Source organism: Nymphaea colorata, chromosome 7, assembly GCF_008831285.2.
Source record: "Nymphaea colorata isolate Beijing-Zhang1983 chromosome 7, ASM883128v2, whole genome shotgun sequence".
NCBI lineage: Eukaryota > Viridiplantae > Streptophyta > Magnoliopsida > Nymphaeales > Nymphaeaceae > Nymphaea > Nymphaea colorata.
The window spans coordinates 9,896,253-9,912,779 of NC_045144.1; the positions used below are offsets into that span (position 1 = coordinate 9,896,253).

At 34.9% G+C, this 16,527-nt stretch overlaps 1 protein-coding gene across 6 annotated transcripts in view; it reads right to left on the reverse strand.

Annotated features, from left to right (window-relative positions):
• Positions 1-9,907, reverse strand: part of LOC116257263 (uncharacterized) — a 39,494-nt gene extending 29,587 nt beyond the window's left edge. For 5 of the 6 annotated variants that reach the window (XM_050078654.1, XM_050078652.1, XM_031633878.2 and 2 more), the window contains exons 1-4: positions 9,788-9,906; positions 9,521-9,618; positions 5,232-6,701; positions 761-2,548 (exon numbers count right to left, since the gene is read on the reverse strand). In XM_050078654.1, the coding sequence (XP_049934611.1) occupies positions 761-2,548; positions 5,232-6,701; positions 9,521-9,618; positions 9,788-9,899 (3,468 nt within the window). In that variant the 5' untranslated portion in view covers positions 9,900-9,906. Of the gene's footprint in view, positions 1-760; positions 2,549-5,231; positions 6,702-9,520; positions 9,619-9,699 lie in introns of all 6 variants that reach the window. The other variant, XM_050078653.1, reaches the window with a different exon arrangement.
• Between the last annotated feature and the right edge of the window lie 6,620 nt (positions 9,908-16,527).

The following is a 16,527-nucleotide window of genomic DNA, read 5'->3' on the forward strand; positions in this document are numbered from 1 at the left end:
CTATGAGCCAAAAAAACTAAAAACTTTTATCATAAAATTATTGTAAAAGATCTAATCTGTACATTAGATTTTCATGGTTTTTTTGGAACATGCAGTTTGGACATTTGGCGCCCAGGCTTACAGTTGGATTTGTGAAAACCAGCAAGAAAATGCATGAAACAGCTGGAAAGCTAGATATTTTGAAAGCATGATATATATATATATATATATATATATATATATATATATAGCGCCAGAGAGAGAGAGAGATTTGTGTCAGAATATACATGGGACTTCAGGTTTTCATCATTAGAATAAAAAAAGACCTTTTAATCTATAAACTAGATAACATTCAAACAGATCTGCTTTACCGAAACGAAACAATTACTGATCAAAAATCATCCATTCAAAATCTAACACATTTGTATCCCTTCCTAACTCGGATTCAATACAAAGCCAACCATGCTCATTCATAGGCCTCAATTTACATTATTTTGCAAACCCTGCCTGCAAAGAAAAATTAGTAAGAAAGAAAGGTTTTTCTTAATAAAACAGAAAAAAGAGAAGAGAAGAGACGTGATGGAGGCTACTGTGAAACCTTTTTTTGTGATAACACAAGAAGATTGAAAACTGACCCCAAAAAAATAATTTATGTTCCCACAAACATTCCAAAGCAATCAAGGCATTTCAATTCAAATAAGATTAGCCATAAATTTCTAAAAGAAATAAGAAATAGATTAGGCTGTCCAAACATCATAAATGCAAAAGAGGAATCAAATACCTTGACTATTTCGCCCACACTTAAACCTATGCTTGTTGCACCTTCTTTTCTTGCCTGTCTGAGCTTCTGAAGTTCAAGTATCCACCGACTAATTTTTACTCTAGCAGCTCCCAGTATGGATTTGGAGCCAATCCCTACACTTTCAGCACCATCAGGGAATTCAGTAAATTCATATTTGAGAGCCATTAGCCTCTGTCTAATCTTCTTAATCCTTCTTTTTAGTGAATGTTGTTGGACTTCGGTGCCAAACACTAGAGCAGCTACCCCAGCTCCAACGATGCAATTCGATTGATACTCCTCAACCCCATTAGAAGATGCTGATCTGTTGTGCCCCTCCTTGTATGAAGAACGTCTCAGCGAAGGTGAAGATTGATCTCTGTAGTCCATGGAAGCCTTCTCACGTATTTGCTCTAGATAAAGTTTCCGACGGAGTTCACTTTCTTTGAGTTTCTCAGCCAATTTTTGTGCTAAAATTTCAGCTTCTTCTTGCTGTGCTCTCGCTCTAACTTCTTTTCTCCGAAGTTGTTCCACAGCTCTCGCTTCTCGTGCAGCACTTGATGCTTTACGTTCCTCTTCTCTTCTTAGCTGAGCCTCTTCCTTTTTACGTTGGATCTCAGCAAGGCGCTGCAGCTTTTCAGCTTCAAGAAGCTTTCTTCGCTCCAATACAGCTTCTTCCCTTGCCAAATCTTCCTTTTGTTTAGTTTTCATTATCTGTAGCTTTTCAGCTCTTCTCATTTCTGAATCATGAAGTTTCTGGCGCAAAATAAGCTTTTTGTTTTCTTCATTAAGAGAAGTAATAAAACGAACTTCGTTGACCTTGCTGCTCTCGTCGCCCGCCCTTCTTGCAACTTGGGCCAAATATGCTTCATGGCGAGATTCTCCACGTTGATGTCGAGCATACAATCCTTCTCTCATTTTGGAGCTGCGAACAGCCTGCCATTCATTAACACGGTTCAGCTTCTCTGAAGTACGCTGCAATCTCTGCACCCTCTCATTTTCCAATTCTAACCTAATCCTTGTTGCACGTGATTGCTTTTCATCAGCTTCTCGTTTTAAATCCAAAGCACTCTTCTTCTTCCGTTCAGGTGACATTAGTTTATCATGCAACACTCTTGCACGTTCCATGCTTCTTCTACACCCAGGGGAATGTGAAACCTGAGAAGAACTCCGCATTGGAGATGAAAGTATGTCTTCCCAATTTCTCTTCTCTTTCCATGCATCTATTGGTTTCCATGAGACTGCACTCTTTTTGTCCTTTTCTTTGTCTGTACTTTTTTTCAAAGAATCTACTGGCCTGAGGCCTTTCTCAATTCTACTTTCTGACAGAACTTTATCCTTGTTAGGAACTGGCCCTTCCAGTTCAGCATGTGGCCTCGATGATTTTTTCTTGTTCATGTCAGCATCAGAACAGCTGTCTTTTTCAGGCACCTGAGTGCCACTGCAGTCAAAAGAAGATAACATTTGTGTTGGCAGGTGACTGTTTTGTGATAAAGATGTTTTCTTGCTTGTCTCTAAATTTTGCTTAGCAAATACAGAACCTCCACCTAGACAGTTCTGCTTTCTTGATTTACTGCCAAGACCGCCAGACAAAGGTGTAGCAACTGTTCTCACAGAAGACTTCTTTGGAAGACATTTGAGACTTGGATCAGCCCTCGAACATATAGAAGTATTCCCTTGGGAATTGCACGAGGAACACATCTTGGCTCTTTCCATTTGAATTTTCTTAAAAGCCTCTAAAGAGGATGACAGTATCTCCGCTTTATGAGATGATGTACTCATTCTTCTGACCTAGAAAACAAATCAAGTTGCAATATAAACAGATAATACTTGTATAAATTTCAGATCAACAATCTTTTGAGTTCTGACAAGAGGTTTTTTTAGTTTCTTCTCAAGAACATTTTACATGATTTTGCAGGTGTGCATAGAAATGCAAGAATTATATGTTGTAGCTAAAAAGTAGGCATACTTGCACTGAACATTCCAAACATGTTGCAATTAGCAAACCTGTTACTTAGTGTGCTCATATTCAAATAGCCTAAAGGAAAATATATACATACATATATATATATATATATATATATATATATATATATATCGAGAGAGAGAGAGAGAGAGAGAGAGAGAGAGAGAAATTGGTAGGTAAGAGATCTTTAGGTGGTAAACCCATAAGAAATCATCTTGGCCATTGATCTTATCAAGAAAATGGTATTAAATGTGAAACTTATTGTGCCCATTCCTCTCAGTATAATAGAGCAACTGAGAGGAAACATCGACATTTACTAGATACCACCCACACCATTCTGATTTGGTCAAATATGTCTTCCTCCTTATGATGACCTTTTTATATGGACTACATTTTTCTTGATTTTTCTGGTTTTTTCTCTATTTTTCCTGATTTTTTCTATTTTTTCTGAAAGTTTTTCTATTTTACCTAATTTCTATATTTTTTGAAATAAAAAATTAATTTTACGATACACAATGCTACACTTGCAATATGTTAAAATACGGCGTGTAGGCCAGCCTGACCAATACATGTACGATACATCAGTGACAATATTGCATTCAACCATTGTCACAAATACCGTTCTCGGGTTTTAAACGGCAAGATTTTTCCCATGTATTTTTTTGCAAAAGTTGTTTTTGTAACATCTGGTGATTTTTCCCAATGAGAGATCATTTTGTGAGTTGATTCCTCGTTTACTATGTTAGCATAATTTTCTGTTGGTTTTTGAACCTTTGTAAAAAGTGTACAGTGTCATATGTCTATTTTATATGAATGTGGTTGCATATAATGACATTGAAAACCTAGAAGGTGTTCCATGTTATAAGTGAACCGAATGAGCTTTTCTTACATCACCAAGTTTTATATCTATTGTGCTTTTTGTATTTAAAAAACATTTGAGTGAAAATTTGGGTGTGCCAATTTCTCTCGGCAAAGTTTCGGCAATTTAAATAAAAATCCTAAAAATTAAGTAAAGCTAAAAATAAATAAGAAAACATTAAAAAATTAACTAGATAAAATGATAAAAAATAATATTTTATGAAATGATAAAAAATAAAAAAAAAATTGATTTTTAGACTTTAAAGCAAAAATCGATAAAAATAATGTGATAAAAATGTAAAGAAAAAAAACGACATCAAAATTCATTATAGCGTTTTTCTTCAGAAAATACACTTTTTCCAGCTTTTTTGTTTTAGTTATTTTTAACATAAATATCGGGTCTTTTCCAAAGAAGACACAATCTTAGTGATAATGCATCCAACAAAACTAATGACTCTATCAAACTCCTATTGAACCATGCCAAAGAACAATAGCACATCACATGCTTGAGATACTTGAGAATTGAGATTTATGAGATTTACATATGCATGCATGGATAGGTACATAAATGTGCTACTCCAAAGTTATTTTGGACAGATATGCAGCAAATGTCAACTCAGTCAACAATAACCTTATAAGTGACTAAGAAGTCTTGTGTCTTGCTTATACTTTAGCATCAATTTAGCCTGAAAACATTGATTGATGGCCGACACTGGTGAATATATATTGCACTGTACAAATTCGAGGAAAATGTGCACTAATTACTCACCATGCAACCAACATAAATGATCTATATACATATACATTAAACCCAATAAATATGAGGACAACAATTTCATTGATGGTTCATGTGATTTCTCATGTAAAGTTACTTTTTCAAAGTCAAAACACTAGTTGCCAACAGCTTTTTTTATACATGGCACCTTATGAACTGTCAAACAAGTTGACTGGATGAATACATACTCCTCATATTTACTCAGTAGTGCATGTGTTACATATCCAATCAAGTCAAATTTATTGGAAAGCACACAAACATGCATGCAAAGGTGCTTTTATTTGTAGAGCGACAATCTCGCCTGAAATGATAGATAAACATTTTAAGCAAATTTCAGTTACAACTTGTCATAGACAAAGTGAAAAAGAAGAAATTTAGCTTGTCATAGCAAACTCTCCAGAAGAGCAACAAATAATGCAGATTCTCTAGTCCTACACCCTCACCTCCTGCAGCTAAAAAAAGAAATGGAAGAAAGTGAAGGTGGTAGGTGTTGGCATTGCACACAACAGTGCAACTGTTTATGCATCTGTCTGTCCATGCATAAAGATGTGTTTATATTTCCTAATCTATGGCAATGAAGAGAAACAAATGACAATACGTTTATAATATGCTTGTCTAACGATTTGGTGGAGTACACCAAACACATAAACCTATTTCATTCTCTATATAAAGGCCTAAAACAAGAGAAAAAAGAGTCAAAAGTCAATATTCTCTAATCTCTACATATGCTTAAAAAAGTAGTAATTTATCAAACTTATATTCAGTGATGTCCCAAAGCTCTACTCAAGTATACACATGCTAATTATTTACTCTACCGTCTCTGCATGAATATAGATAATCCTCAAAGTCCAGATAGTGCACTTACAAATACTAACCTCCCAAGAAAGGGCATGTGGCCTGCGATGTTCCACCCTTGTATTTCCAGAAACTCCATCAATAGATGAGTGGGATGAGGGCTTTTTAGTGTTCTCAAATCCTTCAACCCGAGATCTTAGTTCTCTAAAATCAGATTCTGCTTCTTCCAATACCAGTATAGCCTCATTCATTTGTTCCATATCACACTCCAATTCACACAGTAGATAGAGCTCATCAACAGCTCTATTAAGATTTTCAAACAGAAAACACCACAACCGTTCCCTAAATCTTTCTTTACTCCCCCCAGTTTCATCTTTTGCCAAATCATCTACCAAATGATCATTTTCCAATTTTACATCCACAGTCAAATGATCATTCGCCAATTTCATATCCACAGGCTTCTCCACTAAAATACCTGTTTTGTCCACCATATCATCCCTTGGAGTACCTCGCACATGATCATCACAGGTTTCATTTTCATGAATCACGGAAAAATCACCAGGAGAAACACAAGATGAAGAAGCACATGCAGCAGCATCTTGAGAGTGAGAAGTGAAAATGCCATGTACTGCACTTTCTAGTGCACCTTCAGCAATAACTGATACTGCATCCCCACATGTCAACATCTCGGTCAGAGACTTATCTTGCCCAGCTGCCAGAAGGTGAATATTTTCAGACAGAGGATCAGAAACATTTGCCACAACTATGTCAGCAACTTCATTGAGTTTTAAGCTGGCATCAAAGTACTCAGTGTAGCTCTCAGAGAGAGTGTCAACACCACCATTAGAAGCTACTCCTTCAGGCTTGATGTCATGAATAATTGTAATGTCAGAAGCCACAATATTGACTTCATTATCATCCTTTCCCTCAACAACTTCATCTTGTCCAGCTGAGAAATGAACAGTGGCTTCTGATATAGGAACATCCTTCTCCTCCAGGGAATCAGCACATGCCAGAAGATTTGGTTCTGAAACCTGCTGACCTCCATGGAGGGTGGAATTTTCACTCATGCAATTAATTTCCAAGCTTCGGCTGGTGCTATGCAAATTCTTGTTTACCACAAAAGAGTCATTGTCAAGATTCCCCCACCTAATCTTAGAAACAATATCTTTCAAATTGTCTGACACCACACTTTCCTTTGTACTTCTTTCCTCGATTACTTTACCATGGCCACCCTCATCCACAAATTTTATTAAGCATGATGCTTCTTCAGTTAAACTCCCAGCAATTTGCGAAGAAATACAATCTTTTGACTCTTGATTAACATGCTTTCTATCATAAAAATCTGAAATTCCTGCACTATTTTTTACACCACCAGGTAAGTTATGTAACCCATTTGGAGGGTGAGAAATAGTTGTGCAATGCCGGTTCACTAATTTCTGACTTGTGGATTTCCGGAAGTGAGCTGCAACACGACGAGTTTTCAGAGTGTTCGACTTTCCTCCAATGAGATTCTGGGATGAAATTTTTGGTGCACTAACCCGATGCCTCTGCACACAAATGGTAGTGACAAATGGTTATTTTTCCATTTGCAAGTAAACAGAAATTAGTGAAGCTTGCTTAAGAAACATAATTATCCTCCTTGATGACTTGAATTTAATGAGAAACACTCGTAAGGCGTAATTATCCAGAATAATAAACATTATTTAGTCATAGGTAGTAAAATCATCAAGAAAAAAAAAAAGAACCACTTCATGGTGATGGTAATATTAAAGATGATTCTACATTATTTACAAGCTGCTCCCTCCTGTGAAACCCATTTTCCACAGAATATAACTCAATTTTCTAAGCCTAACCAACAAGCACAATTCATGAACTTGCTGAAAATTTTCCTTGTCAGAAACTCATCAACTAACTAGTCTTAGAAATCCAAGAGATAAATCAGATAGTTAATGCAATAAAGATTAGAACTTCTCACCTACTGTCTAGATCCATGCGGAATGGATCTAGACAGCAGGTGACAATATTCAATAAAACAATGTGTATGTGCTTACCATGATCTATTTCAATGTTAGGAGAGGGTGTTCCATGTTCAGCCCCTAATACAAATTTGGTGTGTTAGATGTTTTTGTGGGACCCATGAAGCCTCTTCCCATATAACCCAAAGCCTCTTCCCATGTAACCCAAACACTCATGCTTTAACCTAAATGTTCTTCAATACATATTACAATATATTTCTCATTTTTTTGCCTAAATGCCCTGCAGTACATCTTACAAAACATTTCTTGCCAACATATTTCCTGCCTTGTGAAGTGAACTTGTTCTAGCCTTGGTGAAGAAATCAATCGATTGCATTGGTAGAGAGTTGACTCAGCATTGGTGAAAAGTAAATAGAGTTTAAATAAGATACATAGACTAGGTCCAAAGTCATCTAGCTGTTTTCATCTTTGTTAAGTAGAATGGCAAGAAGCCTGAACAGAGACAAAAAAAAAAGCATTGCAAAAGTCATGTTGAAGAAATAAACAGAAAAACAAAACTACAAGGTCATTATGAAGTAGTGAGTACCTTTCCATGTCTTTGTGCTTTTGTTAAAAATCATGTGTGCAACTTATAGTGTCATATTCTTATAGCATATTCAAAATTTGATTTTAATGGTTGGACACTTGGACGTATTATGCAAAGATAAAATTATTTTGTTTATAAAACCTTCGCAATCATATATTTTTTTTATGGTTGTATACATATGTCCAACTGTCTAAACATCGATATAAACTTTTGAATTTGCAATAAACAACATGATATTGTAAATCTCACACATGATTTTCGAACAAACACACGATCGATCACGTAGAGAGATATTCAAACTACATATTGACTCTTTTAATTTTGTTTTTATATGCATTGCTTTAATATGACACTACAATATCATTATTTTCTTCTTGAATGTCATTCAGCTTAAGAATAAGAAAATGACTAGATGACTTGATGACTATACATTTTTCAGACCAGTCTGAGCCATCTTCATGAAACTCTATCATTTTCTTCAGCAATGCAAGTCAAGTTTCCACTAATGCAATCAATCGATTTTTACACCAAGGCAGAACAAAAGTTGATCATCCACTCCATGAGGCAGGAAATGTAGTGGCAAGAAATGTGTTGTAATATGTAGTGAAAGGCACTTAGGTGAAAGCACAAGAAATTATTGTAATATATATAAAAGGGCATTTGAGTAACAGCATTAATATTTAGGTGTAATCTACTTTTTATTCATGAGTAATATGGGAAGAAATATTTTGTGGGGACCTACAGTACCCCAAACACACTGAATTTGTGTTTTGGGGCTGACCTGCAAAACCCTCTCCAATGTTATCAAGTTTAATCACCTCCAATATGTGCAATAAAATACAAGTTTCTATATGCTAAGAACTCGATGGCTCTTGAGTAATGAACATGCAACACATGCAAGTAGTAAACGAATACTATTAAAGATGACACAATGAAGTTCATTTCTGAGGGTCAGATTTACGTAAGCCAAGGGCACACTACGAGGAATTATAGTAGTAGGGTACACAAAAGTCATGCTCACACATCCAAGGATAGTTCCAACGAGATACGGTGGCAGCCACCAAAATCAAATGCAATCTAGGTACAAACCTTCCACGAGCTAGGGAATCTTTATAAATTATATTCAACTCATACCCACGAACTTACAGGTGAGGCGATAACGTGTACATGATGAAGTCATAAAAATTACACTGATATGGGTAACGAATTGATGGGTTAGCTAAATTTCCAAAATAAAAAAAAAAGGAAAAAAAAAATAACGCCACCGAAGCTAACAAAAACTAGTGCAGAAACGATTTAGGGAAACATAGATTACAATGCCAAGGATATCCAAAGGTAGTCCAGAAAGTTGAAATTAGCAATAAGAAGTGGAATCATGAGTAAATATTGACGCTGAGAAGGGCTCATAATTTTTGTCTTCCTCTCAATTGAACGTCAATACCATCAACGAAGACAGAGAGTTGCAATACCGACAAACTGAGCGCGCTAAATTTCAACCTAATTTACGAGGGCATGGATGAGATTTGGAGTGCCAAAATGAACAGATTAAATAACCAAACAAACCGAAGAAGACCTCATGGAAATCCGGAACCAAATTTACTACGTTAGAAAACTGTAGAAACTGCATCAGTAGCAATCGGCAACAACATCGACAATGGTGAAAATTTTCAGAAATCCGCAAAAATGTTCGAGCTAAAAGGTTCCACCGAAAGAAAACGAAGATAACAAATGAAGAACAACCTCTAATTTCTTCGACAAACGACACCATCAATAAATGTAGTGCACAAAGTTGACCAGAAATTACCTTCTTCACTTCTAGCCAACCAGAACCGTGATCATCTGCCCCTCCACCATCGTCGTCCATCGATAAAAAGCAGACCACCAGAACCCCAGACAGAGAACCTAAGAAAAATGAGACGTCAAGAGAAAGTGGCCATTCTGCCACCAAGGTCCGTCCGGCCGTAAGCAATTAAAGATACTAACATTAACAGTTTGCTTCGACGTAGAAAGTTGCCGCGTTCGGCGGCTCAGCCAAACACACGTGTTCAAGGAAGAGGGAGAAAGAGGTTACTTTGAACGAGGTTTTTTCTTCTCAGGACGTTCGATCGCGAGTCATCGCATAGCAATCTGTCTCTGATAGCGCGTGAAACCCAAGCCTTTGGTGGTCTGTGGGCGGTGTGCATTTTTTGGAACTCATATAGACTGACGGCAATCTTGTGAAAATAATGATGATCAGACCAATGTCATGATGCTTTTGCATTTTGATGTGGTTTCTAGTATTTCACATTGTTGTGATTCATAATTTAAATTGCATGTAAACTTCTCTTGATACATGTATCTTTTACTTGCGACTGAATTAAAGTGTTTACTACAGTAAATTGTTGTAATGTCTATTGTATTCATGCAATTTATCCGATTATTGTCAGATGTTAGATTATTTTTGTGAAGGACAACCACAATGATTTACAAGATTCATAATTTGTTTACAAGGCATCTTAAGATGAATTTGTTCCCTGGCCTTGTAAACACCACCTGTTTCTAAATCAAATCCTGTTTCTAAATCAAATAAGTAACCGGATTCAATCCGCTGAATATGTACTCAATAGACAGGTCAATATGGTAATCATTATGATATACTACACTTAGACTGTTATATTATTGTTAATTTTATATATGTATTTAATCAACTATTATTTTCTCTTTATACTAAATTAATCACAAAGCAAAAAATTCATAAAAAATGTCTCTACAGTAATTTACTCAAATCATTTATCGTTTGATATATCCAATTACTGATATGTACGAGGCATGTTAGCATTTTACATAAGAATAATAGAATTTATAATGCACATAATAATAATCATTTGTAAAAACACATGAATTTCGCTTAAACTAAAATGATAGCAATTTAAATGGCGTGCATCAAAATAAACTTATCATGCAAAAAGGTCTTTATTATTTTGCTGTACATCCAATATATGGTTTATCAATGTAATGGCAATTTTGAATGAAATTTATCATACTAGAAATTTGTGACCCAAAAAAAAAAAACTAAAGCAAAGAATATATTGCATCTCACTCCTTTCATTTATGAATCGTGTATGTGTAAATCATAATTTCCAAGGCATATGCATATATAGTGTAACAGCCTCCTATTAAGCTCAGGCTCCTAATTTAATGGATCTTAACTTCAGTTCTAGCACACGGTACGTGGGTGGGATCCTAGGTCATGAATGTTAAATTATCTCTAATATAATTGTAAAAGCTCAACCCACTCCCATATCGAGCTCGGGCCTCTAGTTTCCAAATCCCAACTTATCTTCTAGCAACTTCTATTGTGACCCTCTACTAAGTTCTTGAAAAGTTTTTAAAATCTTTAATATATGATTAAACTTTTCAAAGTAGGGTGCTACATGTGGAATATCATTTTATCATGTTGTATAAATCATTGTATATCGTCTCTAGACCTAATGTCACATCCCAAATTTTCGCGCAATTTTTTTCATGTATACCAAAACACAACAGACAGAAAACTCATAGATTTGAAAAGCCTTCAAACGATTCACATAAAGCATACAACACCGTACAGGTTGTTCATTTGCATCAAATCCAAAATATATATGTACAGATTCTTTTATACAAAATAGATGTACAATCCTATTACACCTTCCAAAAAGTTCAAAAATAATGAAAAGAGGGTGAGCACAGAAAATGACATACAAGCACACACAAAACATTCTTCTTTTATGGGATGTGAGCTATGACCCTACGATCCGCCTGCTACTTGGGATTACTGGACCTTAAAAGAAAATAACAACAGAAGGTTGAGCCTTCATAGTATGACAGATAACCATCTAAATTATAGACCTCGAAGGATGTGTGTATGAAGTTATGTTTTACAACTGTAGTACCCAACACAATGAGACTTTCCTATAGTAAAACATGTTATTGTCAGAAGATATCTTGTAAATACAGTATATATATTATGCATATGTACATATTTATATATGTTTATCTATATTCATATGTGTTTAGTGTACATGTGACTATATATATATATACACACACACACACACACACACACATGTACTTTTAAGGTGTATATTTGTATATAGGTGTATTCTGTAATTTTTAGTTTTTTTTTTTTAATTTTTGTCTAGCTTGACTAGCGCCAATGGCTCATAAGGTGCTGTTGGAGCCAGTCCAACGGCTAGCTTCTTCTCAACTCTTCCCTCTCTTCCTTCTGTTTTTTATCCTTTTTGTGTATAAATAGGTTTTATTCGTTCTCTATTAATGCATGTCATTTCCACAGCTTTATATGATGTTCGATAGCAATTTTCATTCTTTATTTTCTTTGTAACTTGGCCTTATTGTTGTTCACTAAACTTTTTGCTGTGGGTTAATGTTTGTGATTGTTATCAGTCATATTTTCATGGTATAAGAGATTTGAAATTGACATACTAAAGATCTTTTTTGAGTCGCTGATGTTTTCATGCTATTGTTTCAAGTTCATTAGGCTCACCAACTATTTGATGTTTTTTCTGGGAGACACATTGCTGCTAATCCTAGTTTTTTTTTTCTTTGGCTTCTCTACTGGTACATGTGAGATTGTGGAGAAGCACTGTCTGGTTAGTACTCTATTAACAAGTGTAATCAATTCCTTTCTCTACATGTCAAGTGTTTGAAAATTTGTCTAAGAAGAAAATAGTTTGTATAGATTGTTTTCTTACCAAAAAATTGACTCTCAACTCATCTCTCTGCTGATTTATTGCTGGGACAACATCATTGCCTAAAAATTAGAAGCATACAATCAGTTTTATTTCTGTTCACCAACTGTTTAGTGAAATTCCAGCTATAGAAAATAAAGAATTGTTTAATGTTTTGAGAGCTATTCAAGTTGTGCAAGTGTAATCTCTCACTCCAAATTGTTCTCAACTTAATTAAACAACATTGATGGAAGATTTGACAACAATTTTGATGGAAGAATCCAAGATTTCAATAGAAGAAGAAAGCCTTAAATCAACGAAGTTAGAAAATGAGATTGAGAAAGAATTAGATGGAGTAGAAAGATAAAATTCAATGAATGAATATCATAAAAAGTTGGACAGTTGGGAAGCCAATAATTTGAGAATTATTGGATTTATAGTACTACTAAGTTGCAGATTGCCAAAATCTCATATACTATGAGACAAGTATGAGAATATCTTAAGGGTTGTTTACTCAAAAAGGCATGGCCAGAAAATATCTATTGATTTGGAAAGCGCAAAGCATCAAACAGTGAGATAAGAGTGCAAGGAATAAGTATATGAAGATATCTAGTGTTTGGAATGAATTAGATCAACTCGACCCAAAACTATGGATGAATAACAAATGTCATAAGATATGAGGAGATGAAGTTGATGAATTTTAGACATTTTTCAATTTATGAAAGATTAAGACCCGAATCTAAACGAATTAGGTCGACATTATTGTCTATAGTTTCTACTCTACTCGTCCATGAATTTCTTGCAAAGCAATGGAGAGAAGGAAATAGAATTAATTTATATAAAATAGAAAATGGTGTGTTTGGATGCAAACAAGAAAAAAATAAAGCAAAAGCTGCCTTAATACTTGAAAATAATATTAGAACCTCTAGAACCCCTCATTTTAAGAATCAAAATAAGAGAGTATAAACTTACTTGTCATATTTGTTACAAACTTGGTCACATAAGACCTAAATCTCTCATGCTTAATTGGAATAGCAATGACCAAAATTATGGAGGAGACATTTATCAAGGAAAATATAAATTCAAAATGAGCAAAACAATGTAAGCCAACGTGATCAAGCAGACAAGAAAGTTGCAAACATTCAAAATGAAGGGTGTGTTCTAGATTTGATCATCACAACATTGAATAAAATATTGATTGCTCTTCAACCTATAATTAAGGAGTCTAACTTATGAACATCATTTGGATCTGTTTTTATGCTATTAACTAACAACATTGGCATCTACCTTTACTACTTCTGATATGGTTTATTGGTTCATAGATTCTAGTGCTTGATTTCATATGACACGTAATGTATTCCTTTTTACTAAGTTTGAACAAACAAAAAAGATGTCAAATTTGATGGAACATCTTTGAAAGTTGAAGATTTTGAAAATTTTGAAAAAGAATATGGTGAAAAACAAAATTTATATGCCTAGAATTAACTACATTACAAAATTTAATCTTAATTTACTTTCCTATTACAATTTTTGGACCTTGAATTTGACATAGTTTTCCCAACAAGTAAATATTGAGTGCAAGATCACCAAACTGTAATAAAGAAATGTTTTAGAAAAATATATTTTACTATATGAATAATTTATATATCTCCAAAAAAGGTTTTCGCAATTTTGTAAAAAATGTTGACATCAAAATTTGGCAAAAAAGGCTATGACATCCCAATATTAGAAAATTATCCTTGATGGCCCCTACCAAAAGGTTTTAAATTGAGGATTCAAGTTTAATGGCTATATACATGATAAGTTGAAAATCTTTTTTTTTTTGAAAAAGTCATTTCATTACCGCTTTACCCTTTCAGTTGGTTCATTCAGATGTATGAAGACCATCCCCTATTATATAAAAGGGTAAATTGTTTTATTATTGTAATCACCCCAAATTTTTTCAAAAGACTATGTTATTTTACCCAAGCACAAAACCAAAATTTAGACGCAAGATTTAAATTCAAAATCCAACTCTTAGATCCAAAACTCATGTTTAGATCCAAATCCAGTATTTAAAACTCAAAATCCAAAATCGAGTTCAAAACAACAACTTTTGGTGCTAAAAGCATCGTGCACGCATGCATAGACCTTCCTATTGTTTTATGCTTCATCTTCACACCAAAAATAGGTTTTTGAAACTTAACCCACTCACTAGAACATATCGGTAGCCAATTGAACCGAATCCAGATTCAAAATGAGCTCGGAGCAGCTTCCCATTTTTGACAAAAACTTTTTACACATTTTAAATAAAAAATATTTTATATAAACAACATTCTTTAGTTCATTTTATTAGATTGTATTAGATTTTATTATTTTTTTTAAATGAACGAGTATCGCACGATGCGCAGTCGCGTGACCGCGTGTCATGCGATAGCAGCAGCGCATGATGCGCTACCGCATGCTGTGCCCCATAGTGCCTAGCGCGCAACATCGCCGAGAACCCCTCCCCTCCCCCACCCCCCTCTTCCTCCATTTTTGTGAAAAAGACTGCCCCTTGGAGGGTGATTTTGACACTTTTGGGTGGGGAATAGCCCTGCCCACACCCCAACGGGGTATTTACAGGCTAATGGCCAATCCCACTTAGTCAAAACCTATTTTTTAGAAAAAAAATTGAAAATAATTCAAAATTATTTGAAATTTGCATGAAAATGTTGTAAAATTCAAAAACATTCAAATTTTGAGTTTTTACTCCAAAACTCTCAATAAATATCACGTGACGATCGCGGTAACCAGATCGCTTTGAACAATTATGTTATGCGATCGCTGCACACGACAGCACATTGTGCGCTGCTGTGTACTGTGCGCCATGGCGCCTAGCGTTGTTGCGCCTCTGTTGCCCCAGGTGTGCAACAACACCGAGAACCCCCCCACTCCTCTATTTTTGTGAAAAAAAACCACCCCTTGGAGGGCAGTTTTCGCATTTTTGGGTGAGCAATAGCCCTGCCCACACCCCAAAAAAGTATTTGCAGGGCTAATAGCCAATCACACTTAGTCAAAACCTATTTTTTAGAAAAAATATGAAAAAAATACAAAATTATTTGAAATTTGCATGAAAATGCTGTGAAGTTCAAAAAAATTTAAAGTTTGAGTTTTGGCTCCAAAACTCTCTATAAATACCCCACAATCTTCTCTCTTGGGTATGAGCTAGCCCTTGGAGAAACTCTAGTGCATTCTCACTTGAAGACTTAGAGTTTTTCCCATAGCTCTTTTCCTCCATTCCCTCTTCACCTTCCTCTTTTCATTTCTCTCTTCTCCAAATTGGAGCAAGCTTCATCAAGCTACAACTCTCTTGGAGGCATTCTCTTCATCATCTTGAAGCTTCAATCAAGAGGATCTAGGATCATTCCTAGCTAAGGTATTTATTTTCCCTAAAATCTCTTTCATTAGAGGTGTGTAATCAACATCTCATTTCATTCCTTTCATCATGCTCTATCTTTTGTTGAATATAGTTTTGTTGTTTTATCTCTTCTTGATCTCCTCATGACCACATAAGATAGCTCTAAAATATCCTTTTTGAAGTCAAGAAGTTATTATTGAGTGCCCTGTGAGCATGAGAAGATGAGATGATATTTTATTTTATGATTGAATCATGCTCTTTCTTTTCTTGAATATAGTCTTGTTGTGGTTCCCTTGTTTTCTCTCATCTTCATCTTCCCATGGTCATGTGAGATAACTCACAAACATCTATTTTAGAGTCAATGAGCTATGTTCGAGTGCATGGGAAGATGAAATGATATTTCATTTTATTATTAAATCGTACTCTTTTTTCTTGAATATAGTCTTGTTATTGTTACCTCATGCTCTCTCCTCTTCATCTTCTCATGGCCATATGAGATAACTCTCAAACCTCTATTTTAGAGTCAATGAGCTATGCTTGAGTACACTAGGAGCATGAGAAAAAAAATGATATTTTATTTAATGATTGAATCATGCTTTCTCTTTTTTTGAATCTTACTTTGTTTTAAGATATTATTTATGCAAAGTTGTTTGATTTTTCATTTGTATGTAAATGCACGGTGAGAATGAGACTGTGGTTTGAAAACTCTTGATTCTTATGTTAACT